Source organism: Pteropus alecto, unplaced genomic scaffold, assembly GCF_000325575.1.
Source record: "Pteropus alecto unplaced genomic scaffold, ASM32557v1 scaffold43, whole genome shotgun sequence".
Lineage (NCBI taxonomy): Eukaryota > Metazoa > Chordata > Mammalia > Chiroptera > Pteropodidae > Pteropus > Pteropus alecto.
In genome coordinates this window covers 5,421,817-5,447,717 of record NW_006435764.1, presented here as the reverse complement: position 1 = coordinate 5,447,717, position 25,901 = coordinate 5,421,817, and the positions used below count along the sequence as shown (strand labels likewise).

Genomic DNA, 25,901 nt, shown 5'->3' with positions numbered 1-25,901 from the left:
GGAGAGGTTGCGGTGTCCCCAGGAAGAGCCTGTGCCATGTTTCCAGGCTGGAGCCAGGCCAAGGGTGTACTGCTCAAGGATGGCCAGTAGGAGCCAGGGAGTCAATCTGATGGGCTTCACAGAGTCCCCAGGAATCAGGAGAGATTAGGGCACAGGGGAGGGGTTGCCTTGGCCCCCATTGAAATCTCAAAACCACTTTGTGAGACACTATTACTCCCATTTTACAAATGAGAGGCATAGAGAAGTGAAGACACCCATCCAAGACACAGCACAGAAGGGATAGGGCAGGTATTTTCACTTTTTTAAAATCAATTTTATTAAGATATATTCACATATAATAAATGCACGTTGTGAGTGTACAGTTTAATGAGTTTTGACAAATGGATACATCCATGTACATCCATCACCACGATCGAGATATAGAACATGTCCATCATCCTAAGGTGCTCCCTGTGCCTCTTCCCAGTCAATCCCCACACCTATCCCTTGCCTCGGGCAATCAGTAATCTGCTTCCTGACACTATTAATTCCATTCATCTTTCTTATAAAAGTTGAATCATACAATATGTACTCTTTGGTGCTTGGCTTCATACATCCTCTATTGTGAAGTTTCCATTAAAGTTTGTGCTCTGTTTTGTTTTGTTACTGAGTTTTTAGAGTTCTTCATACATCTGGATAAAAGTCTTGAACTTGCAACATATTTATTGCAAATAGATTTTTGTTTGTTTTTAAAGGGATTGGGTCTTGTTCTGCTGCCCAGGCTGGAGTACAGTAGGTATTCACAGGCACCAACCCTCGTGATCAGCATGGGAGTTTTGACCTGCTCCATTTCCGACCTGGGCCCATTCACCCCTCCTTAGGCAACCTGGTGGTTCCCAGCTCGCAGGAGGTCATCATCTTGATGGCATATTTCATGCAGACACCCCGTCGACATAGTGCACTACAGCCGAGAACTCCTGGGCTCAAGCAAGCCTCTGCCTCAACCTCCCGAGTAGCTGGGACTACTGCCAATGGCTGCAAATAGTTTTTCTCCAATCTGTGGTTCACTTTTTCATTCTGCTAATGTCTAAGAGATTTTTAATTTACTTTATCAATATTTTTTAATGGCTCATGCTTATGTCCTATCAAAGAAATCTCTGCTCATCCTGTCGCAAAAATTTTCTCCTGTATTTTCTTCTAGAAATTTGCCAGTTTTGTAGTTACAGCTTAATTGTTTTAGTTTTATATTTAGGTCTATGATCAATTTTAAATTAGTTTTTGTATAGGGTATGAAGGATCAAAGCTCATTTTTTTTCCAAATGGATATCCAGCTATCCCAGCTTTATTTGTTAAAAAGCTTATGCTTTCCTCATTGAATTCTTGACTTCTTTGTCACAAATCATTTGACTTTATCTGTGTGGATCTATTTCTATTCCATAGATCTATGTTTCAATATATATTTCTACTCTTATGCTAATCTTACATTGTCTTACACCGACCTCATTCTTCTTTCTCAAAATTGCATTGGCTATTCTCAGTCCTTTGAATTTCTATATACATTTTAGTATCAACTTGTCAATTTCTACAATAATGCCTGCTGAGATTCTGACTGAGGTTCTTTTTTGAATCTATAAAATTGAATCTCATTCTTAAAATAAGAAAGGCAGCTTAGAAACAGAATGTATTTTAATCAAATTTCTAGAATACGTAATCATTAACTGTAGCCATGGAGCAACCAGACTTGATGTAATCTGAATAATTATTAAAATGAAACCCCTAATTAAAAAAAAAAAAAATAACAAGTGTTTCTAAAGATTTGGAGAAACTAGAACCTCTGTGCATTGCTGGTAGAAATGTAAAATGGTATAGCCACTGCGGAAAACGGTTTGGTGATTCTTCAAAAAGTTACATGCAGAACTACCATATGACCAAGCTCTTCCACTCCTAGGTATATATTCAAAAGAACTGAAAGCTAGGACTCAAACAGATGCTGTACCCCAATGTTCCTAGTAGCATTATTCACAAGTCTTAAGGTAGAAACACATAAAATGCCCATCAACAGAAGAACGGATAAACAAAATGTGGCCTATACAAACAGTGGTATTTTATTCAACCATAAAAATGAACGAAATTTTGACACATGCTGCAAAACGGATGAACCTTGACATTGTGAAAATAAAGGGAAATCTCACTGAAATGGAGTCAGGAGGCCAGTAGGGGGAGCTCTCACACAGCATCACTCAATGTCAACTACAAGAATTGTCAATTACAGACTCCAACAGATGAATTAGCAACAAGAATGAATTGTCAATCACAGGCCCTAACAGGAAAAGACGTACACTGCATCTCTTATGAGAAATCAACTACCCTGGCAACTCAGCTAATGAGAAACCTTCATCTCTCTGAACTCTTGCATTTCTCCTGGACTTTTGTTCAAAACAACTCTTCCCAACTTTTTTTTCTCCGTAACTTTCCTCTCTTTTGTCAGACTTGGCTGTGACTTTTGCTACAGCTTGCTTGCTTGTCCCGAATTACAATTCTTTGCAGTTCTCGAGTAAACCCATTTTTGCTGGTAAAATGACTGTTTAAGGTCAGCAACATTATGCTAAGTGACATAAGCCAGACGAAGTGGAATCATAAGTGTATGATTCCACTTATATGAGGTACCTAGAGTAGGAAAATTTATAGAGACAGAAAGCAGAGTAGAGATTACCGGGGTTAGGGAATGGGGAATGGGAAATTATTGTTTAATAGGTACAGAGTTTATGTTGGAAATGACAAAAAAGATTCTGGAGATGGCTATGGTTATGGTTACATATGAATGTCCTTAATGCCACTGAATTGTACATTTACAAATGATTAAAAGGGTAAATGTTATGTATGTATATTTTAACAAAATAAAAACTAAGCCTTTATTAAATTAATGGCATAAATATACTTGCATTTAACAACAGACGATGGGTCAGGACTGGAATCTTCAGATGTTTTTAAAATGCTCCATTATCTTTGTCTGTACTTAAGCTCACAAGGGCAACCATGTGTCTCCTGTAATCAACTAGAGGTCCATCTCTCACTTAATCATTCAGCAAATATTTACTGAGCATCTAATATTGGTCAAGCACTGTTCTAGATGCTGGGATGGTGGTGTAGAAAGGACAATCATAAACAAAACAGTGCTTGCACTCAGAGAACTTGTATTCTACATGGAAGATATATGTAATAAATAAATACATGAATATGCAATGTATCAAGTAGAGATAGGTGCAATGAAGAACAGGAATTATTTGATAGTCTTTTACTACCGAATTTTACATCTATGTTCATGTGGAATATGTCTATGCATTCTTTCCTTGTGATAGCTATGATTTTGGTATCAGGGTAATGTTGGCCTTATAAAGTGAGTTGGGTAGTGTCCCTCTTGTTTTATAAAAGAATTTGTGTAGGATTAGTATTATTTTTCCTTTAATTTTGATAGAATTTACCAGTGAACAATCTGGACCCAGCAGTCCCTTTGTGGGTAGGTTTTAATTTATGAACTCAATTCCTTTAATAGATATGACTACTCTATTTATATTTTCTATTTCTCCTTGAATCATTTTTGCAATAGTAGGCAGAAGTGGGATATTGAAAACACCTGACCACTCTATTTGTAGTTAAGGCAGCCTACTGATTTTGGGGTGCTCGCTACGTACCAGACACCACGCCAGACCTGCACACACATCATCTGTAGGTGTTACCATTATTGTCCCTGTGATACAGTGACCAGTATCTCTCCTTTGTGGTGGCACAGAAACTCTTCTGAAACTGGCAGAATGGACATGAGGTCCTCTGAGTCGCTGACATGTAGGATGGAAGGCAGGCGCCACCTTGAAGGGGACTGCTCATTTTCCTGAGTAAACACATTATTAACATCCTTCAAGATGAAATCCTGAGGCTGACGTAGAGGGTGGGCCCTGGCTTTTTCCTCTGTGGGACACTTTTCTCTGAGGCTTTTTCTAACCACAGGAGCATGTCCAGCCCACACACGGGGAAAGGTTTAAGTTCGAGGAATGAACACCTTTGAAAGCAACTCTCGGCCAACGCCTGATAGGAGGATAAATAAGGAAGATCAACACCTAGCTCCTTAACCCTAGGCGGGGGACCACTCCAATGAAAAGAAGATTTTTAAATTTAAAATATTTCTAGACATGTCGTTCATAAGTAATTTTACATAAATGCACATATATGGTCTAAATGGTTAATTTATGTATCAACTTGACTGGGTCATGGGTGCTCAGATATTTGATTAAACATTATTACTTTCAGAGGTATATCTATGAGAGTGTTTCTGTATATTAACATTTGAAATGATAAACCAAGTAAAGAAGATGGCCTGCCCCACTGTAGGTAGGCGTCACTCAGCCTGCTGAGGGTCAGAATAGAACAAAAAGGCAAAGAAGGAGAACTTGCTGTCTGCCTGAGTCTGGAACATCAATCTTCTCCTGCCCTTGGTCTGGAACTTACACCATTGACTCCCCTAGTTCTCAGGCCTTCAGTCTTGAACTAGAACTTACACGATCTACTCTCCTGGTTCTCAGGCCTTCAAACTTGGACTGGAACTATACCACTGGCTTTCCTGGGTCTTCGGCTTGTAGATGGCAAGGGGGCAAGAACTGAAATTGTACTAATGCAATACAGAGCAAGCTCTGACTTTTTATTGACTTTTATCAGTGAATAGCCAATTTCAACAGACCTCCTATTGGTCCTTTTCTGGTCTTATCTCCTTTAATCCAAGGACACTGTCACCAGGATGATTATTCTAAAATGCAGATATAGTCATTCTCCATTTATATCTTCGATGCAAATTATGCTAAAATGAATGTGTGGAAAGTTGTAGCTACGACGATACTCTTTGTGGCACTTTTTGTGATAGTGGAAAATTGAAAATAATATTCAACAATAGGCAATTGGTTATGGCAGCTAAGGTGCATCTAAATAACAAAACACTATATAGCCATTAAATGGTGCTAAGGAATATTTAGTGATAAGTGTTCAATTTATGTTGTTAAGTGAACAAGCTGGTCACAGAACAGTATACACAGTAAGAACCTATTTTTGTATTCAAAAGATAACATAATCGTTTATAAAGCAGGGCATAGCAAACACTTTCTGTAAAGGCCCAGATAGTATTTTAGGCTTTGTGCGTTAGAGATTTGTATTTCAGATACGATTATTCAGTTTTAGTGTGAAAGGAGTCATGGACAAAGTAAATGAAGCAGTGTGGCTACATTCCATACAAACTACTTGTGGACACTGAAATTTTAATTTCATAATTTTCACGTGTCATGAAATATCTATATTTTTCCCCCTAACCATTAAAAAATACAAAAACCATTCTTAGCTCATTGGCTGTAAGAAAATCAGCAGACGGTTGGCTTTGGCCCACAGGCCACAGTTTGCTCACCCCTATTCTACAGGACACACAACCGAAATGTTCACTGTGGACGTTTCCCCCGTTATGATCTGAGGTTACATTTTCTCCCCCTATTGTGGTCTGTTTTTCTGAAAGTTTCCCCAAGTATCTGCATGGATTTTCCCTTCCCTCTCTAAACCTTTACTGAAGAAATACATTCCCAGGGAGGCCTGCCCTCAGCATTCTATTTCAAATTGCAACCTATCTGCCCATTTCCTTTACCGTGTACACTCTTTTTGGTTTCCCCAAACACTTATCACTTACTAATACGCTAATTAACTTTTTAATATATTTATTGTTTGTTATATAAACCTCTCCTTTTCCTCCCAACCCCCAACAATGTAACCTCTATGAGGGCACGGCTCTTCATTCCATTCACTGATATATTCCAGGCTCCTAGAACAGTGCCTGATATATAGTAGTAGGTCCTTACACATTTGTTGAATGTATGAATGAATTATGTTGTATTACTTTTATAATTAGAAACTTAATATACGAAACAATCTAGACATCTTCTGTGAGTACCCATCCTTAAGGAATGAAGTCCACAAACTTGGCCAGGCGTCGAAATCCCTTCACAGTCCCGCCCAACTTCTCCAGCCTCTCAAACCTTCCAGACCCGCCCCCCCCAGCCGAGCACGCGCAGTTCACTCCCCGCGACACCATCCACCGCTACTAAGAGACGCCGGAGTCTGGCCACCCGCAAAGCACAAACACTAGTCTCACGTGACCCACGCCGCGTCCGCGTGACCAGCGTCGCACCCGGTGGGCGTCACGTGACGGACTGAGCTTTCCGCCAATCGTTGCGTTCGTTGTGGAGATTCCACCCAGGACCCGGCCCGGAACTTAAAATACCACAGTCTCTCAACAGCCCAAGGGGCCAGCTACCCGCTTCCAGCTTGGCGGCGGTGTCTTCCAAGGGTCCTCTTCTACAGGGGCGTCGGGAAGCCCAGGCCTAAAGCACGCTCAGTCCCGGAAGTGACGTCTCCCAGAGGGGCCGGAAGTGGCAGTGGAGGGAGGGAAGATGGCGGAGGTGGTGAGTCCGGTGCCCGGGGCGGGGCGGAGGGAGCCAGGGGAGGTGGGTAGAGCCCGAGGCCCCCCAGTAGCCGACACTGGCGCCGCGCTGTCTCCCCAGGGGGAGATAATCGAAGGCTGCCGCCTGCCGGTGCTACGGCGGAACCAGGACAACGAAGATGAGTGGCGTGAGTGACGTCGGGGGGCGGGGCCAAGGAACCTGGGGTGAGGGGCGGGAGGGAGTCAACCGAACCCTCGGGACGGGGAGGGGCCTCGAGGATTCTGTGGCGGGCGGGGCGCAGACACTCAGGAGGGGCGTGGCCTTTAGCCGCTCCGAGCTGGACAGGGCGGGGCTTGGAGAGGGGGCGGCACTGGGTGACTAAAGGGGGTTAAAGCGAGAGCTTCCAAGTGCTGGGGTTTAGGGATCCAGCCTGGGGTGGAGCCTCATGGCCTAGCCCGTCTAAAGCTCCTGCCTTTGCTGTTCCCACAGCCCTGGCCGAGATCCTGAGCGTGAAGGACATCAGTGGTCGGAAGCTTTTCTATGTCCATTACATTGACTGTGAGTGCTGGGCTGGGGTGAGAGGGGGCTGCAGGGTAGCTTTGGGAGGTAGCCTCTGGCATTCCTTCCTGAGACATCCCCACTGCTGCAGTCAACAAACGCCTGGATGAATGGGTGACCCACGAACGGCTGGACCTGAAGAAGATCCAGTTCCCTAAGAAAGAGGCTAAGACCCCCACCAAGAACGGACTTCCTGGGTCCCGCCCCGGCTCTCCAGAGAGAGAGGTGGTGAGTAGGTCCCCTACTTCACCTCTTCTGTCCTGCCTCTTACTTCTCTCATCTTTTGGCCTCAGTGGCTCCTGGATGGGCTGGAGGCGGTGCTCTCCCACCCTGGCTTCAACTTGCAAATGATGGGGGCCAAACTGCAGATGTAGCTTCCAGAGTCCAGCGGCTATTCCTGTGTCCTTGAGAGGGCAGAGGGTGGGGTTTGATCACTCCATGCTGAGGGGCTCCTATTCCCTTCCCCATCCCACCACCATCCCCACCCCAGAGGAAGACCCTGGACCTATCTCTACAGCCGGCCTCCACCCAGGCCAGCGGGAAGACCTTGCCAATCCCGGTCCAGATCACACTCCGCTTCAACCTGCCCAAGGAGCGGGAGGCCATTCCCGGTGGCGAGCCCGACCAGCCGCTCTCCTCCAGCTCCTGCCTGCAGCCCAACCACCGCTCAACGGTACCCTCAGCAATTCCAGGGACCTTGCTTTCCTCTTAGGTCCCTCCTTCTCTACCTTCTGACCCACCTTTCTTGGTTTCTCTCTGCAGAAACGGAAGGTGGAGGTGGTTTCACCAGCAACTCCAGTGCCCAGCGAGACAGCCCCAGCCTCAGTTTTTCCCCAGGTAAGTTCTCCAAACCATCTCTTCTTCCCTTTTTTCATCCCTCCAGTAGCTTCTTTCAGATTCATGTCACAGTCACCCCTTCTGTTTCTACCATCTCACTTGCAGAATGGGTCAGCCCGTAGGGCAGTGGCAGCTCAGCCAGGACGGAAGCGAAAATCGAATTGCTTGGGCACTGATGAGGTAGGTCTGGGGAAGAGAGAAGCTTGGTGAAAAGGCGGGGACATAGGTTGGGTGGAAAGTTTAGTGACTAGTTTAAAAATAAATGGGGTGGTGGGCAGCTGTGGTGTTGGTAATAGGAACCAGACAGAGCTGGTTCAGGTCAGTCATTGGGTGATCCCAAGTTTTGAACAAAAACTTGCCATGTTTTAGTTTCTTTATTTGGAGGGGGGGGTTATTGTCCGTCCCCCATAGAGTTGCTATTAGGCTTGAACAAGGAAACCTGTGGGAGGGCTATGTTAGTGGTACAGTCTCTTGTAACCTGGTGTCTTCCACTGGCTCTGGGCAGGACTCCCAGGACAGCTCAGATGGGATACCATCAGCTCCACGCATGACTGGGAGCCTGGTGTCTGACCGGAGCCACGACGACATTGTTACCCGGATGAAGAACATTGAGTGCATCGAGCTGGGCCGGCACCGCCTCAAGCCGTGGTACTTCTCCCCGTACCCACAGGAGCTCACCACGTTGCCCGTCCTCTATCTCTGCGAGTTCTGCCTCAAGTATGGCCGCAGCCTCAAGTGTCTGCAGCGTCACTTGGTATGAGGGGTTCCAGGAGGCAGCCCTCCTAGCACGCACCCCCACCTTGTCCAGCCCCTGATCCTTTGCTCTTCCTCAGACGAAGTGTGATCTGCGACATCCTCCAGGCAATGAGATTTACCGCAAGGGCACCATATCCTTCTTTGAGATCGATGGACGTAAGAACAAGGTCAGTGGCCGAGGGACAGTGGGGCGTCCTTGGACCTGGAAGTCTGGGGGAAGTCAAATGAGCAGCTTCTTCCTGCTCAGGAAAACATTGACCAGTATGGCCAGCAGATCGGTTCACTCCATTTTTATTGAGTTCCTGCTGTCGGGCAGGTGCTGGGAGGTACAAAGACGGAATTAGACAAAGTCTCTGCTGAGAGCTCACAGTCCATGGGGAAAACAGCCACCAGCAGCCACTTAGATCCCAGTGTGATGCATCATAAAACAAAGGGTAGGTTCTTAGGACCCAGAGGAGGTAGTCACCAAAGCTTCACAGGGGAGGTGGCTTTTGAGCCTTGACCTGAAAGACAAGGTGGGTAAGGGACTCCGAAACAGTGGGGTTCGTGGGTAAGGGACTCCGAAGCAGTGGGGTTCGTGGATGTAGAGCGTGTGTGTGTGAAATGCAAAGACCCTCTAGCCGAAGGGCAGGGTGAGGCAAGGCTGTTATGAGGGACAGAGCTCAGGTGGTAGGAGTGAGGCCAGTTGGGGCCAGAGAGCAGTGAGGGAGAAGCGAGCGCCTTGACTGGCAGGGGCGAGCTCTGGCTGGGGAGCTTGAGGAAGAGGCTGCTTTAACCACCGTTCTGTATTAAGTGTAGACTTGGGCATCCAAATGGCAGTGCCCAGCAGGTGCCTAAAAAGTCATGTGCGATGCAGGAAAAACTGTGTGTAGAGGGAAAGTAGCAAGAATAATTTTTCTGGGGAAACTTCTAAGGCTGTTGTTTTGTTAAATTCAAGAGTGCCTTCCCTTAGTTGGAGCCCGCCAGATCAGTTCCTAAGAGGTGTGATTGTAGGCAGGAGAATGTTTTATTTTTTGACAAGCAGACTCCTTAAACTGTCACATGAGTAGAGCTTCTCTCGTATGCCTTGGTCAGTCTTCTTGGGGATGTGTCAGTTTGTTAACTGTTGTTAACCGTAGTAGAGAGCAGTGGAACCCCACCCCCCCACCCCCTGCCCCGGGCAGACTTAGGTGGAGGCATGGTGAGCATGGGAAAACCTGCCCAGCTCACCAGGAAGCAGGTACATGGGCTCCTCGACGCTGAGGAGTGGCCCTGCCTGAGGGGCAGCGACAGTCGTGTCAGTGGAATGGGTCAGCCTCTGGGGAGTAAGGCTCTTCACCTATCAGCTCGGAGCACAGAGGCTCCTGGTCGACCCTAGCCCAGTGGGCCACACTCCGAGGTGGGGAACTCAGAGTGGTGACAGGTCTTTTCCTTTGCAGAGTTACTCCCAGAACCTATGTCTTCTGGCCAAGTGTTTCCTCGACCACAAGACGTTGTACTATGACACGGACCCCTTCCTCTTCTACGTCATGACGGAGTATGACTGCAAAGGCTTCCACATCGTGGGCTACTTCTCTAAGGTGAGTGCTCATGCGGCCGCCCCTTGGCCTCTCCTGCCATGAGCCCCTCCGTCACACTCGCCCGCCCCTCTCTTCCAGGAAAAGGAGTCCACGGAAGACTATAACGTGGCCTGCATCTTAACTCTGCCGCCCTACCAGCGCCGCGGCTACGGCAAGCTGCTGATCGAATTCAGTGAGTAGCTGTGTTCCTGCCAGGGGCCGGGGCACGGCCCTGGCATCAGGGCTCCCATTGGTTCCTTCCACACAGACCTGCGGGATTGATGTGATTCTCGGCAATGGCTGTGCAGCCCGGTCACCAGGGGGACCTGGTTGGAAATAGGTGGAAAGCTTCCAGGGTCCCCCAGTCCTCAGGGTGACTGCCCTGCTCATCTGGAGTAGGTGCTCAGTCCCTCACCATTTCTCGGCCAAGGTCCCAAGCACCACCCAACTGTTCCCAAATGTGACTCATCTGCCCCTACCCAGGGCTACGGGTGGAAGCCGAGTGAGCCACTATTGCTTGTCTCTTTGGTATTACAATGTCATATGAGCTCCTGGGCAAGGACCAGTTCCTCATTTCCCCAGTTGTCCCCGAGCCTGGCAGACAGTAAATGTTCAGAATGCTGTTAACTCAGCAAACAGATGTGAGCACTGACTTGCACCGATTCAGCCCATTTCTGCATTCGGTCAGGTCAGTCTCTTAAAGACCAGAAAGGACTCTGCTCCTCATTCTTCGTGAACTATTCAATGTCCCGTCAACCCCAAGGTCCCTCTGCTTCCCAGCCTGGATAACCAGGCTCTGACCTGGAAGATGGGGCGGGAGCCTTAGCTGTTTGGGGAAGACGCAGAGGCTGGACTTGTTCAAGGTCGTGGTCCATTTGAGAAATTTTATTTGGCAGAATGATAGCAAGGTGGGGTCACATCTTCAGGAAGCCTTCAGTGTGCTAAAGCAGGCAGATGCTTAAACTCAGTCTGTGCCTTGGAGGTCAGACCTTAGTGGGGCCAGCAGGGAGGTGCGCTCAGCATGGCAGACAGGGTGGGTGGGTGTTCACTGGGGCGGGGTCGGAGTTCCCGCCAGCTGAGGAGACCGGTGTGGTCTCTGCTTGATCTGTCAGGACTCTCCACGTACTGCGGACCCAGCTAGGTTGAGTAGGAACCCAGCATCCCCTTCTTATTCCGTGCTTCCTCTCTCCAAAGCACCAGTCTCTCCCTCTCACCACCAGGTTGCTTGGTGGAAAAGTCACAAGATTGAGTAAGAAGGCAAGAATGGCTGATAAAGATGCTCCAAAGAGAGGGAGCAGACAGGGCTGCGGTCCAACATGAGGCTGGTTGTGACAGGGTGAGGAGGGGCTTCTGGTGGTGGAGACATCCCAGGCCCTGCCAGGGAGAATGAAGACTCTGCCCAAGAGATGTGAAGCCACGATGGGTTTTTCAGGACCTGATGTCTCCCCAGGAACTGCTGCCAGTGCCCAGTGGTGCGCAGGCGAGAGGTGGGCAGAGCCGGCAGTGGGAGGGACAGGGCTGCGGGGAAGCCAGTGCTTCTCTCCTTGAGGCCTCACAACCACTTGGTCAGGCAGGCCTGGTCTTGGAGCCACCGACACTCCTCGGGTCACAGCTAGGGGGACTGAGGTGACTGAAAATCCAAGCACATCAGGCCTGAAGTAGAGGTGAGGTCTGCTCACAAGCCCATGTATAGAGAGTAGCGTGACACAGGAAAATTGGAGGCACTTGCTTTCTATAAGCCATCGTCTCTGCTGCCCCCAGCCCCGTGTCTAAGCCCTCACTGGGTCCTGAGCACCCCTCCCAGCTGTAGCTGCTCCTCTCGGTGCCCTCGGTACTCTCCACTGTGCTCAGTACACAGACGAAGAGTGAGTGCTCATTAGTCCTTTATGAGGAAGCTGAGGCACAGAGCAAACAACCACATGGCAGGGCCAGGATGGGTAGCAGGCATCTGCCTCTACAGCCTGTGCCCTTCAGCATGGTTACGTGAAGCTGCGCCCGCTCACCCACCCTCTTCCTCTCCACCGCTGTAGGCTATGAACTCTCCAAAGTGGAAGGGAAAACGGGGACCCCAGAGAAGCCCCTCTCGGACCTTGGCCTCCTGTCCTACCGCAGCTACTGGTCCCAGACCATCCTGGAGATCCTGATGGGGCTGAAGTCAGACAGCGGGGAGAGGCCGCAGATCACCATCAAGTGAGCCTGGCCCCACCTACCTGAGGGTGTATGGCGGGGCCTGTCTGTTCCCAAGCTTTCTCACTCCCGGGGCTCTGGGGATCTAGGGCAGAGGTAAAGGCCCCCAGAGAACCTGATCTTTGCCCTCCCACAGCGAGATCAGTGAAATCACAAGCATCAAGAAGGAGGATGTCATCTCTACCCTACAGTACCTCAACCTCATCAACTACTACAAGGTGAGGAGTGAGCAGGGGGGAGGGGCGTGCGGAGGGGTGTAGCGTGCAGGCCCCTGTGGGCTGACCTGCCTGCTCTCGTCTCCCGCCCAGGGCCAGTATATCCTCACACTGTCAGAGGACATCGTGGATGGGCACGAGCGGGCCATGCTCAAGCGGCTCCTCCGCATTGACTCCAAGTGTCTGCACTTCACTCCCAAGGACTGGAGCAAGAGGGGGAAGTGGTGACCAGGCACTGCCCATACTAGTGCCAACAAAGCGGGCAAATGGGGGCCGACATCCCATCCAGCTCCCAACAGGCCCCTAAGAGGGACACCAAGGGAGACGGACCAGGCTGAGGACAGTTCCACAAGGAGAGGACGAGCCTGGTAGGGGCTGGCTGGTGCCCAGCACCAGAGTGAGCTCAGGGCTCAGGTCAACTCTAAAGTCAGCTGGCCGCAGGCCCAGGCCTGCTGTGAACCAGGGACTAGAGGGAGCCAGGCAGCTGTGTACAGTGAGATGGGGGTGGGGGCACTCTGAACAGAGAGCCGGCAGCTGTAAAAATTTCTTTTGTAAAGTAGGAGTTGGGGGTGGGGTGGGTACTGGCTGCAGAATTCTGGCCTCTCTTACCCCCACCAGCCCCTGTTCCCTGCCCCCACCAATAAATTGTTTCCACAGGCCAGAGCCATGACAGGTTCTTGTGGGAGAAGGGACAGTACCGGCTTAAAGGCATGAAGTGTGGGCAAACTCACAGGTGCTGTGAAGAGCTGGTTTATTGGGGATGATGGAATCAGTGGCTCCAAAGGGAAGAGCTGGTTTATTGGGGTGAGGGGATCGGTGGCTTTCAATTTCAAGCTCGGGCTCTCAGTCCTCCGGCACTGGTGCATGAATCTGCCACAGGAGTCACCTTTACTATTGGATTTCTGAGAATGGAGTGGCTGGGTAGCCCATATACTCTGGGAGCGACCTAGCTGCTCAGAATGATCGCCCCTTCTAGAAGTGCCAAAGAAGAGTAGTGGGGAAGCCACGCTGCCCTTAGCCAGTCTAACCCTCCAGTTAGACCCAGGCTCCATTTTCTGCCCCATTGTGCCTCACAGCCCTAAAGCCCCAAATCCACTCAGGGGCAAGACTGTGGACAACCCAGGAAATACCTTTGAAGCCAGGGATGGGGAATGAATGGGGTCTGGGAGGATGAGGGCCCATCTACTCACCGCTGCAGCGAGGCTGGGCCAGGTTAGGGCCGCACGCACTTTGGCATCCGGGCCAGGAAAGGTCTCCAGGTTCCACAGGGTGAAGTGGCTAAACCTGGCAGAGGCTCCGATAAAGCGGTCCTGGGGAAGGGTCCTGGCTCAGCATCGAGGCCGCCGCCCCCGCCCGCACCCCCGCCAACTCGATGCCCCTGTGCTCACGAAGTCCCGCTCCAGCGCCTCCGGGGGTTCCACCAGTCCCTGCTCCTCTTGCTCGTCATTCTCTGAACCCTCCGAGAAGTCCTGCTTCCCCACCAACACCTCTCCTTTCTCTTCCATCACCATTACGTATCCCTCGAGGCCGGACGGCACCTCCACCTCCTCGCCCCGTAGTTTGCGACCACGAAACGACACTTGGAGTCCTGGGGGAGGCAGGCACAGGGCCTCAGTGAAGGCCCGATCCAGGCCCTCCCGCCGCCTTCAGCGGACCACGAGCCCCAGGAGCCCTCGCAACCCTCCACGCCTACGAGAACGCGGCGTCGGCGCGGGGGCTGCCGGGAGCCGTAGTCCAGCCGCGGGCGCTCACCGTCAGGACCCTGGCGGATGGCCGGGGTGAAGAAGCGCTCCACAGGAGCGGGCCGGTTAACCGGGACCTCACAGGGCAGGAGGTGCAGCGTGGCCGGGGCGGCGTTGCGCAGAGTGATGGGGCGCAGGTGGACGCGGTGCTTCTGCACGTCTTCCTCGTCGATGTTCTCCATTCTCCGCCGCGACTCCCTGGCTCGCTGGAAAAGGCCAAAGCTGGCGCGAAATTCGCGCGAAGCCTGTCGGGAGGCCGAGGACAGTCAGTGCAGAGCTTCCTGGGAAGCGTAGGCCTTCCCTGAGGCTCTTCTGCAAGCCTCGCCTCCCTGTGTTCAACTCTTAGCTTTTTTTTTTCCTTGAAATTTTCACTGGTAATTTTTTTCATTAAAATTTTTTTTTCAATTACAGTTGACATCCAATATTTATTTGTTTCAGTGTACAATGGTACATTCTTTTGTAAAAAAATTAAAAGGATTCTGAAAAGTACACTTTTTATATTGATTGGTAGAGTTTGTGTTTTGAATTTTACCAGGGACATCAACCCTTCCTCAAATGTGTTGAAGATATTTTATCTGATTTTGTGGTTTGTCTTCCAAACTTGTGTAGCATTGACTTTTATTACACAGAAGATTTTTTTTGTGTAGTCAAATTTATCTTTTTTTTTTTCTTTTAGTTCTCACGATATTTTTGGTTTCTTAACTCTTCTCTGTTTATTTGTTCAGATACCCAGTTTAGGTTTGTTTTGTAAAGTTGTCTCAGAAAACACATATGAACTGGTAGTTAAGATTAAAATTGCATTTAATTCATAGATTTGAGAAGAACAACCCCAGACATCCAGGAGCTGGACTTGGTGTTCTGTTGAACATGAACAGTTTCACAGAACATTATCAGACAAGGTCACTCTGTGACATGAAGGATCAAGGCAAAAACAAGGTCACTCTATAATCATGTGGACACGGACAAAGGCAGAAACATTGTCCAAACCACAAAAATGATAAACATCCCTCTATCTTGGATAAGTGACTGTTGCTTCTTTACCAATTACAGCTTTAGCCTCTGTCTAATTAAGATTTGTTAACATTATCCCATCATAGAAAGACTCCCACTTCCTGACAGCATCCAATCCAGAGGAAAGGGCTGCTTCCTTAAACCCTCCCCCAAATCACTTAACACAAGTCCAAATCCTAAAAATCCTTCCTAACACCCTCTTACTGAGATGCCCCACAGCGCAAGAATAATAAACCCATCTGTTCAACTACAGATGTGTTCCTGGTGGTCTTTGGCTGGAGGGCATTAGAGTTTTGCTTTCGTTTTCTATTAAGATACATACTTCCATTTCTTCATGTCTTTTGTCTAGCTGTACAGTTGTGAGGGTTTCTTTATATAATAGTTATTATTTTAAAGTCTTTTTCTATCATTTGTTTCTGTTACAAATTAGATCTTTTTTTCCATTTTATTTTGATTATCTACAGCAGAGGTTGGCAAACTTCACATATGGTCTCTGCCACAATTGCTCAACTTTGACACTAGCATAAAAACAGCCATAGACAATATGTAAAAGAATGAGCATGGCTGTGTTCCAATAACACTTTATTTGCAAAAATAGGCAGTGGGCTGGATTTGGACTTCAGGCCAGTTTTTGGAACAGCTGTTGATCTTTACATATTAATTTTTAAACCATGTGTCTACTGAATTCTTTTGTTATCCTTAATAGTTTTCATTTAATTTTCTTGGCTCTTCCAGAATTAGTCATCTGACTTCCAAATAATGATTTTGCCTTCTCATTACATCGTGTAATTTTTTTTTCTAGCACTTTCAGAGAAAGATCTCAAATGTTACTGGTATCAATAGACATGGTTCTGTTTTCCTGAAACTTTCATGGGAACGCTTTTGCTACCTCACCAATAATCACAAAAACACCTTTAGCTTTCCTATATGTCTTGTTAAATCTGTACCACTTAGGTTTTTTGTTGTTTTTTTTTTAAAGTCAGGAGTACGTGCTGGATTTTATTTTTTATATTTTCACTTTTGTAAGTTTCCAAGTCTAAATATTAGTGATTGCATTCCTGTAGTATTGTGTTAATCTGCCTTGTATTTCCTGGAAATTAGATAAGAAAGCTTCGTTGCTCCCCACCCCACTTTAGTGGGGAAGGGAGCGAGACTGCTTCAAGAGATGTGGTGTGTTTTTCCATCAGGAGGGACATAATACCTTATGTCTCTCTTTTTTGTGAAGTTAACAGCCGTAAATGATCATTGCCTAGACCTTTTAATTCATTGGGGTTTAAAAATTTATATTCGAAGTCCACCAATTCTTCATTTACTAGATGCAATACTTCTATAATGAAAACTGCCCCCATCAACTATTTGGTTGTCCACTGGTACAGTGAATATAAGAAAGGCAAAATAATTGCTTGATACTTTCATTTCTCAGGTTTTTAAATAAGTTGTTTCTCTAGCATGTTCCTATGGTGACCTTTAAAAAAATGTTAAATAATGGATTTTAATATTTTGATAGTTCAGTTAATTGTAGTTATTATTCTGATCATCCCATCTTTTGCCAGTGGGACCCTCTTCAAGTTAGCTCCTGAGTCTTTTGATGTGACCCTAGTAGTCTTTTATAGGTTTCCTTATTTTCTGGAACCACGAGATGTCTTCGTGCCTGCTAACACAACATCCATCCTGTAGCCCATGGATCAAGGAGACATTTTGACTCTCAAGTCTTATTATTTAAGAAATACATTCCGTACGGTTTATAGCTGCCATAGACAGCGATTCCTCTGAGGGATCTGGGCAAAGTAAATTGAAAACCTTCTGGAACGGATTCACCATTCTGAATGTCATTAAGAACATTCATGATTCATGGGAAGAGGACAAAATATCAGCATTAACAGGAGTTTGGAAGAAGTTGATTCCATTCCTCATGGATAACTTTGAGGGCTTCAAGACTTCAGAATAGGAAGTAACTGCAGTAACAGGCAGTTGTCTTATAGGATGTGGTATGTCCTTGTCCTAATTGTGCCCATGGATTTTAATTTATAGAGGTGAGTGAGTGATGACATGAAGTCAATGCCATTGAAAGAAAAGTTCAATGTTCCTTACAGTTCCCTGAGAAACAAGAGGCACAGCATGCCCTGCAAGGCCACATGGGTAATCACTAGAGTTGGTCAGGAGGCAGAAAGGAGGGGACAGCACAGGCCACAGCCTTTATTGGTGTTTCTGAGGGAAAAGCAAGGCGGGGCAGGGCAAACAGTTTAGGATTGGCTAATTTGAATAATTCCAGCATAGTTTGGGGAGCAGGGGCTGTCCTCTGTACTGCTAGTTGCTGTGGACTACCACACACTGCAGGAGCCTGGAGCTGGAGAAGCCATGAACACTGTAGTTGCTTGATGCTGGAGGACGCCTGGGTACTGGAGAAGCTTCCGGAGATTGTCTAGTGAGCACATCAAGAAGAGGAAGGACAACTGCCTTCTGCAGTGGCTCCTCTGCGCCCTCTACCGACAAGGCTTAACAATGAGCCAGCAAGCAAAGAAAGATATTAAAAGGGTCCAGACTTATTTTCACAGAGCAGGCAATGAAGAGGGAATCGAGCTGACGTGCACCTATATGGCCATCAGACTACCTTATCCTATCTTCCTCTTTCCATGCTTTTAGTTCTCCCATGCTTTTAGTTCTATTCCTTATCACAATATATAACATCTTTACTTAGTTATTAACCCTCATGCCCACCTTTGTTTTAGTTTTAGATCTATATATGTTCGTCATCTCTTGATTGAAGTGCATTCTCTATCAGACTGGCTCACAGGTGAGTATGTACTTGTTGAAAAACTGTTCCTATAGCCTTGATCCTTGAAGGACAATTTGTGTGGATAGAAAAACCTAGGTTTACACTTTCAAAAGCATAACGTTAAAAAATGCTGCTCCAGTGTTATCTTGCTCTGTCTGTTGCCATTATAATTCATTTGCCTTGTAAGTTATTTGATCTTTCTGCCTAGACATTTTGGGGGCTTTTTTGAAAAAAAATCTTTGAAGTCTTATAGTTTTATGAGATGTCTCAAAGTTGACTATTCTGTATTAATTTTCCAAGATACCCAGCAGGCCCTTTGAAGATGGAGATTTTTTTTCCTAGAAACTTTTCTTAGATTACAGTATTAAATACCAGTGGTGGTTCATTGTTTAGTTTTTCTTTAGAAGCCCAATAATACAACTGTGATTTCTTCTTGGACTACCTTCTGTTTTACTTTGCGATTACTTTCTTGTGATCCCTTCTACTTCTTTATCTCATTTTCATTCTGATTGTCCTTGTGTCTTCCTTCAATGTCCCTTATTATTATATTTTTTGACACTATTCTTCCTTGGGCATCTTGTAATGATCTTTATTTCTAGATAATTTCGTGTTTATTTCCTGAGTTCGATCAACTCTCTTCATTTCTCCCTGGGTTTTGTCTATTTCCGATCTTTTTAAATCTCTCATCTAAGGGGGTTTCGCTTCTCTTCACGTGCTCGTTTTGAGTATATTTCATTCCGTTTAGTGTTGTATTACAGCTTTCTTCTACTTCCTGGCTGTTTTTCCACAGTAGTGTGACTTTTCTTTGGTCGATAGGTGATGAAATTCATTTTCTGATATCTTGCGATAACTCTGTGTGAACCTGTTCATTTTTATCTTGTTCATTTCTCTGGTGTTGGGTGTTTTATAAGACTCTTGTTTGATGTGCTCTCTTCTGCCAACACAGCAAAGTCCAGATACTTTAATGGGTGTGTTGTTTGTTTGTCTGTTTGTTTGGGGCGGGGGGAGTTAGTTATACGTCTTCTGATTTTGTTCTGTCTTCAGAACAATGAAATGTCTCCATTTACTTCCCCTTTCACACCCAAATGCCAAAGGGCACGTCTTCCTTCCTTTTTCCATTTTTCGCTTCCCCAGAATCTACGTGTTTCAAAGGCTGCCCCTTCAAATCACACATATAACTTAAAAGTCCCGTACCTCTAGTCCAAGCCCTAAGCCCCCAGGCACTTTAAAATTTTTTCAGACCTAGGGTGGGCTTAGTCTTCCTGGTGCCATTTTAGATCACGCGTTTTCTCCTCTTTTCTCTCCCCAGTTATTCCCAGGCCGTCTTTGCTTGCCCGGAGCCTATGGCGGGGTAGGGCTGGGACCAGAGGGATGGCTGTCATTTGCTATTAATTTTACTTACAATCATTAAGTTTGACATTCTCTGCCTGCAGGTTAGGCCGAGGGCTTGGTTTGGCGTAGTTTTATCTTTCTCTGTTTTTCAAGGGGAGATGGGGCCCTGTGCTGTCACCGTCGTCTTCAGCTACTCTAGAAGTCTCTCACCGAGTGCTGGCTTCCCGTCCGTCCAGCTTCGGGCTCTGCTTATTTAGTCCTTAGTCCCCAGGAGAGAATGCAGTGGTCTTTCGGAACTGGAAGTGAAGCCCGCCATCTTGTCAGTTGGCCATCTTCATGCATCAGAACAAAATTCTTTGTTCTAAAAGGGTGATTGATCCTGATTATCAAGGAGGAAATTGTTGCTGCCACACGACAGAGATAGAGAGGGGTGTCACACCTAGACGAGTCCCCAGGACACCTCCAAAGACCACTAGGTCCAGTGATAATGTTCACGAAAAACTAGAGAGACTCAATACAGGTAGGATTACCAAGGACTCAGGAATGAAGGTCACCCCACTAAGTAAAGATCCGTGAAGGCAAAAGGAACATAGGATGGGTAGTGAGACAAATAAGTACATGTTATATACTCTCCTAGGGCTGACAGATAAAATACAGGATGCCCAGTTACACCTGAATTTCAAAGAAACTCATTTTTTTAATGCAATCTATGCAATGTTTGGGACATACTTATACCAAAAAATGAATTGTTCCTCTGAAATTCAAATTAAACTGAACATCCTGTAAGATTATTTTTATCTGCTAAAGTCGGAGCCCCTAATTATTGCCTTATAACTTGTTGCACAATATTTTCTCTTGTAAGTAAAATACAGCTCTAGCAATATCCTTCCCCATGTTTTCCTCGTTTCATATAAAGTGGGTGTTACTGATGATTAACTTCATAACCCAGGGCATTCGTTATAGTGTATCAAGGTGAGATTATGACTAAACTCTCCCGCACGTCTTCCGCATCATATGCCTTCCCAACTGCCACAGCAGGGTAGAAGGGCCTGGAAAGTGGAGGCTGGCAATGAAATGATTTGCCCCAGAACCAACGCCCTTCATATCTTGTTAGCTAGAGCTGGTCCCGTGGTTAGGCCTAACCTCCTGGAGGCAGGGAAGGGTTCGAGCATGTCTGAAGTGGAGAACCAGCAACTGGTGACCACTGGTAAAGTCCACACAAGTGGACAGTGGCTGAGGGGACTTTGGATCTCCCTTTTCGGGGAAGTTGTGGTTGTATGGGGGTAGTTATGCAAGAGCACGTTGTTACGATCTTTGGGAAGTTTAAGTCCGAGCAGAGGTATGTGGATACTGAGTTTGCAAAGGGGGTAGACTGTGGTGGATGGCACAGGCTGGCTCACCCAGTGTCCATCCGCACCCACCTCCTGGCACGCCTTCGCATACTGAGAGGATGCAAAGCTAAAAACTAATTATTCTGACATTTCTTAGTAGAACTTCACATGCATGCACTACGATCAGCAATTCTACTCCTGGTATGTATTCCAGGGAAGCCATCACAGAGATCTGTAAGAATGTCCATTGTGACACATTTGTGATGGTGGGGCTTGGAGGAGGGGTTACATGGAGGAATGGGGGTGGATGCAATGGTATGGAGGTATGGATGGATAGACAGACAGACGAAAGGATGGCTGGTGAGTCTTTATATGGGTCAATTATCTTAATCTTAGGCGAAAGATTAACACCATCTTCTGCATCAGAGGTAATGAAAACAAAAACCAAGTACATGTTCTGACTCCTTTGCCACAAGAGGTCTGTCTGCATGAAAAACAGATTCCACTCATTAGATGCTCTTTGAATGATGTGGACAGAAGAAACAAGGCTAAGGCCATCTGCCGGCTGTGGAAAGGTCAGTCTTTCTGCAGCAGCGTCGCCTCTCTGGCTTTGCAGGACTCAAGAGGCAGTGGTGGCAGCCACACCCCAAGCTCCAGGGCCTGGGCCCACCCTCCTGGGTGCTGAGGAGAGGAGCTGGACTGCCGGCAAGATGGTGTGTTCTCAATGGTTCCAGTGGTGGCCTGGAGGATCATTTTCCCGCCTTCCTGGAGATTTTTGTAAGTACCTAACACCATCTTAAATTCTTTTCTGCCGCAAACAGCTGGAGAAGTTTCCTCTTCCTGGAACCGAACCCTTCCTGATGTGGCGATGTTTTGCCCAGATCACACAGCAGGTTATTGCGGGAGCTCGAGCTTGGGGCAGGCTTCCCGATCTGCAACAGCCACACCTGTCCCAGGCCCTTTCCTCTCCTAGCGCGCCCATCAGGAGGGACAAGACTGGCCCACGGGGACCTGCAGGCTGGGAGCCCAGGAGGCAGGGGCAGCAGCAGAGGCCCTTGCCCCAGCACAGCAAGGCCTGACCCTCAGTGGTCATTCTCCACCCAGCACTGCTGACTGCTGCACCTGCAGCCTCCTGGGGGCTGGCCCAAGGAGGAGGAGTGGGAACTCTGTGTCCCTGTGGCCCATGCAGAGCTGTGCTCTGACGGTGTGGTAACAGAAACCTGCTCCAGGATGACAAAACATGATTATCAACCACCTGCATGACCACAGGAAAATCACTCAACCCCTCTCGCCTACAGATGTCCTCATCTGCGGGGCCCTGCCAAGCTGTTGCAAGGATGAAATGAGGCAACATATGTGGAAAACACTGGCTCGGTGCCTGGCAGCAGAGCTGGCCTCAATACATCAGCACCCTAAGTATCTTATCTGTTTTGAGTAAGAACTAGGGGCGTTGGTTCTTACCTGGGAAGATTTCTAGGTCCACGGGTGGCTTCCTAGAGGATGGGGTGAGAAAAGCCAGCTTAGTTTTAGCCCAGATCACAGGGACACCTCTCTCAGCCCCGAACTGTCCTGAGTCCTTCCTAGAGCTGGCTCCAGTCCGCACAAGCCCCCCACCCCAGGGCTGGTGCAGCCTCCTCTCCCTCCCTGTTTCTGACCGTCGGCCCATCGGCCCATCCAGCCTGAGATTCAAGGTAAACCTCGGGTGTTAGAAAGTGCTGGGCCACGCGTCAGGAGGCCCAAACCCAGCTCCGAGCTCGTTCCTAAATTGCTGGGTGATTTGGGCAGGGCCAGACCCTCTCTGGGAAGCAGAGATGAAGATGTTTTTTAGTCCTGCCTCTTGGGCAGGGATTCTGGAGAATCACGGCCTGTTTTGGCAGGAAGGAACTTTGGAGCCCTGTAGTCTGGGGGTTCTTTGCCTGGAAGCTTTCTTGGGGTTCCTGACCCCCATCCCAGGAGTTCTGACCCCGATCGGGAGCCAGAAGAAAACAAAGCAGTGAGGGGCATTGGTGAGTGTAGGTTTTTAAAGGAGCCGTAGGACTGGGTTCTGGCCCCCAGCAACCCTTAGGCCAGACCCAACAAAGGCCACAGTCCTGTTCCCACCTGCCGTGCCCGACCCCAGGGCTCAGACAGCAGTTGACAACCCGCGGAGGTAGTCTCCCACCAGAGGCAGCACAGCCCAGTCATCTGTCCGCAGGACCACCGGCACGCCGTCCGCCTGGGCTGCCTCCAGCCTCAGCAGCAGCTTCGAGTCTGGGGGGAGGCGGATGGCTATGTGGTAGCTAGTGGGAGGCTGGGCCACCACCACGAAGGGATCCAGGTGGCGGGACACCAAGGCCTCCAGCCCCTGTGGCTCAAGAGGGCACCACAGGCGACTCTCAGTACCCTCTGGCAGGCAGGAGTCCCAGAGTTCCTCAAAGAATCCCAGCCTGGCCCCCTCGGGCGGCTGGGGGAAAGGCAGGAAGAGGTCAGCAAATTTCACAGGCAGGGGTGGCAGGCGAGCATAGCACGTGAGGCCAGCGGCTGTGGTGTACAGGGCTCGGATATCCAGCTGCGTGGGAGCTGGGCGGCGGGGCTGCAGGGGCAGGAGCAGAGGGCGAGCGGGGCGTCCAGGGCACAGGCAAGGGACATGGACAGCGTCCAGGGGTGCGTACAGTTGTCCTTTCACATGGAAGCGCAGCTCCAGAGAGTACACCGGCTCCAGCACCTCCACCTGGAGCTGCAGCACCGGGGCCGGGCCCTCGGCTCTGCGAGGCCCCACACTCAGCTGGATTGGGGCTGGCGCCTCCTGGACCATCAGCGCCGTGGCAAAACCCTGGTTCTCGGCCACCAGTGAAGAGGCCAGTGCAGGTGCAGCGAGTGAGGGACCCAGGGCTACCCCCAGCTTGGGCTCTGACAGGTGGCCCAGGAGAATGTAGTAGAGGCGGGCGTGGTCCCGCCCATCGGGGTCCCCCAGCTGCCTGGCCAGTGCTTGCAGCAAGTCAGCCAGGCCTCCCCCAACACCCGCCCGAAGCAGGGCCCGGCAGACCTGCAACAGGGCCTGCTGGAGGCCCCAGCCTGTGCAGTGGGCAGCTGCAGCCTGTAGGAAGCGAAGGGTGGCAGGCTGGGCATCCCGGTCTGCCACCTTTGCCAACATCTGCAGGTGCCAACGAAGGGCTTCATCCCTGCCTGACCTGGACACCAAGTCTTGTCGCAACAACACCCTCAGGGGCTCCCCCAGCTCAGAGCCCACCTGGTCCAAGAGATCAACAAAATGGGGAGCCAGCGCAGGCCGGGCCCGGTACAGCTGGGCCAGTCCGTGAGTCAAGGGTGCCAATGCTGCAGGCTGCCCAGACAGGCAGCGAGCAGCTAGGTACGAGGCCTGGAAGCAAAGTGTGGCCAAGGCCCGGGGGCCCCCACTCAGGGCTGCCCTCTGCCACAGGCCGGCCAGCAGTTCCTCCAGGTAGCGCCGGGGCCTCTGACCCTGGCCTTTCTCCTCCTCGTCTCCGTCTTCGGCACAGAGCAGGCACAGCAGGTGCAGGCGGGCCAGGAGGGCCATGGGCTCGTGCAGGAGACTGGGTAGGAGGCCATGGCACAGCTGGGGCTCTAACCGCAGCGGGGCAGCCTCCTCGCCTGCAGGGCCCAGCGGGCAATTCTCAGGAAAGCTCAGGAGGCAGTGCAGGTAGAAGAGATGGACGGGCAGGGGCAGGGCTGGGTGCTGGGCGGCCAAGGTGAGCCGGCGGAGCAGCAAGGCCTCGTCCTGGGCTGTGAACAGTGCCTCGCCGAAGGCCGCCTTGAGTGCCAGAACGGCGTGCAGCAGGGTCAGCTGTGCTGTGCCCAGCAGCCGTACCAACTGCGGCTTAAAGAGCACTGGTGGCTGTCCCCGTAGACCCCGCAGGGCCCAGCCCAGCAGCCAAAAAAGCTGGGCCTGGGCCACAGGAGTGAGCAGGTAGGAGGTGTCCAGAAGCTGGGCCACCGCAGCCCGAAGCTCCCTGGCCTCCTCGGGACTGGGCTCTAGTGCTGAAAGGCCACCGTCTTCCTCAGCTGCCGGCCAGCTGGGCGCTTGGGGCTGAAGGTGGGCATCACCCTCTTCGGCTAGTGTCCAGTCCCAGAGGCCACTCCCAGTGGAAGGGACCCTGGCTGTGAGCAGGCCCTGCCCACTGGCCCTAGCCCTAGCCTGTATCACCAAGGTATTGCGAAGGGCAAGTGCCAACAGCAGGCTGAGCGGCTGGACCTGGCCCACCGGGCCCTCCTGCCCCAGCAGACTTCTCAGCAACCCCAGGCAGCCCCCCAGCAGCCCCGGCTTGCAGCTCTCCAGCTCCCGCAGGCACTCGCACGCTGTGGCCTGCAGGGAGCGCTGTTCCGAGGAGGGGCCAAGGCCTGACCCCAGATCGCCGCTGGAAGCCAAACCAAGCAGTAGGGGCAGGAGCCGGAGGGAGGCTCCCGAGGTGGGGCTCAGCACATCTCCTGACACCAGGGCTGTGGTGGCCGCCAGCAACAGGGGCCGCCGCAGAGCTGAGGGCCGTGGGGGTAAAGAGTCCAGGGTGTCCAAGAGGAAGGTGGCGGCTGCCTCGGCTGCAGGGGCGTCCGGCCACAGCTGGGCTGGGTACTCCAAGCTCAGGGTCAGCAAAGAAACCTGGGGGTCGGGGGTTTGGGTGGGAATTACGAAGATGAGGTTCAGGGCGCAGTGGGTTGAGGTGACCTTATGGGCCAGGGCAAGGGGCGCGTGCAAGAGCCTACCTTGGCCTGTTCATTCAGCTTTTCACTTCTCAGGTCGCTCAGCAGGTCACGACCCAGATCCTCACCCTCAGGACCTGCCATGAAGGCAGACGGGCTGGCCCGGAAGGCGCCCAAGCGCTGGGCCCAGGTTTCTCGGCTCAAGGGCCCCATGGTCAGGAGCGCAGGTCCCTGCGGGAGCAGTCAACGGGGATCGGGCGGAGTCTCGCGGCCACCAGAGGGCGCCCGAGCCCCTGCGCCAACCCGAAAGGGCCACCGTTACCCCAGGGCCCCTCGCAGATCCCAGCTACCCTCGGCCACGCGCAGACCGCAGCAGGGACCCCGCGCCCGGGTCCCGAGATGAAACAAAGGTTTCGAGGGTGACGCTGGGATGGGTCTCCAAGGTCCGCGCGGGGAAGGGACGCCGGCGAGCAGGGGCTGGGGCGCCGGGCAGGCCGCTGGCGCAGGATGCGTGCCGAG

At 49.9% G+C, this 25,901-nt stretch overlaps 3 protein-coding genes across 19 annotated transcripts; 1 reads left to right on the top strand and 2 right to left on the bottom strand.

Moving 5' to 3' along the window:
- Window positions 1-6,119: 6,119 nt before the first annotated feature.
- Window positions 6,120-13,200, top strand: KAT5 (lysine acetyltransferase 5). 5 transcript variants are annotated; one of them, XM_015588818.2, is made up of 14 exons: window positions 6,122-6,467; window positions 6,567-6,633; window positions 6,936-7,004; window positions 7,096-7,232; window positions 7,495-7,677; window positions 7,767-7,841; window positions 7,947-8,021; window positions 8,347-8,595; window positions 8,675-8,764; window positions 10,016-10,156; window positions 10,235-10,328; window positions 12,166-12,325; window positions 12,459-12,540; window positions 12,631-13,200. In XM_015588818.2, exons 1-14 carry the CDS (start codon window positions 6,456-6,458, stop codon window positions 12,763-12,765), a joined length of 1,569 nt encoding a protein of 522 aa, XP_015444304.1. In that variant the 5' UTR covers window positions 6,122-6,455; the 3' UTR covers window positions 12,766-13,200. The 5 variants fall into 5 exon arrangements, with proteins under 5 accessions (XP_006911159.1, XP_015444304.1, XP_006911160.1 ...); XM_006911098.3 differs by having other exon boundaries at window positions 6,128-6,467; window positions 7,522-7,677; XM_006911097.3 differs by having other exon boundaries at window positions 6,120-6,633; window positions 7,522-7,677.
- Window positions 8,873-14,544, bottom strand: RNASEH2C (ribonuclease H2 subunit C). Of its 9 annotated transcripts, none has more exons than XM_015588819.2 (6): window positions 14,290-14,544; window positions 13,926-14,125; window positions 13,728-13,847; window positions 13,269-13,439; window positions 12,346-12,407; window positions 11,000-11,530 (listed from the first exon to the last, which is right to left on the bottom strand). In XM_015588819.2, the coding sequence occupies exons 1-6, from the start codon at window positions 14,459-14,461 to the stop codon at window positions 11,152-11,154; spliced, it is 1,104 nt and encodes a 367-aa protein (XP_015444305.1). In that variant the 5' UTR covers window positions 14,462-14,544; the 3' UTR covers window positions 11,000-11,151. The 9 variants fall into 9 exon arrangements, with proteins under 9 accessions (XP_015444309.1, XP_015444313.1, XP_015444305.1 ...); XM_015588821.2 differs by having other exon boundaries at window positions 11,389-11,765; window positions 14,290-14,540; XM_015588823.2 differs by lacking the exons at window positions 11,000-11,530; window positions 12,346-12,407 and adding an exon at window positions 8,873-9,100 and having other exon boundaries at window positions 14,290-14,539.
- A 6,534-nt stretch (window positions 14,545-21,078) lies between these two features.
- On the bottom strand, window positions 21,079-25,895 carry AP5B1 (adaptor related protein complex 5 subunit beta 1). Of its 5 annotated transcripts, XR_001516819.2 has the most exons (4): window positions 25,446-25,895; window positions 22,830-25,341; window positions 22,191-22,222; window positions 21,079-21,949 (listed from the first exon to the last, which is right to left on the bottom strand). XR_001516819.2 is itself a non-coding variant. In XM_006911096.3 (3 exons), the coding sequence occupies exons 1-2, from the start codon at window positions 25,593-25,595 to the stop codon at window positions 22,852-22,854; spliced, it is 2,640 nt and encodes an 879-aa protein (XP_006911158.1). In that variant the 5' UTR covers window positions 25,596-25,895; the 3' UTR covers window positions 21,079-22,222; window positions 22,830-22,851. The 5 variants fall into 5 exon arrangements, 3 of the variants coding, with proteins under 3 accessions (XP_006911158.1, XP_015444409.1, XP_015444410.1); XM_006911096.3 differs by having other exon boundaries at window positions 21,079-22,222; XR_001516818.2 differs by having other exon boundaries at window positions 21,082-21,949; window positions 22,191-25,341.
- Window positions 25,896-25,901: the final 6 nt, after the last annotated feature.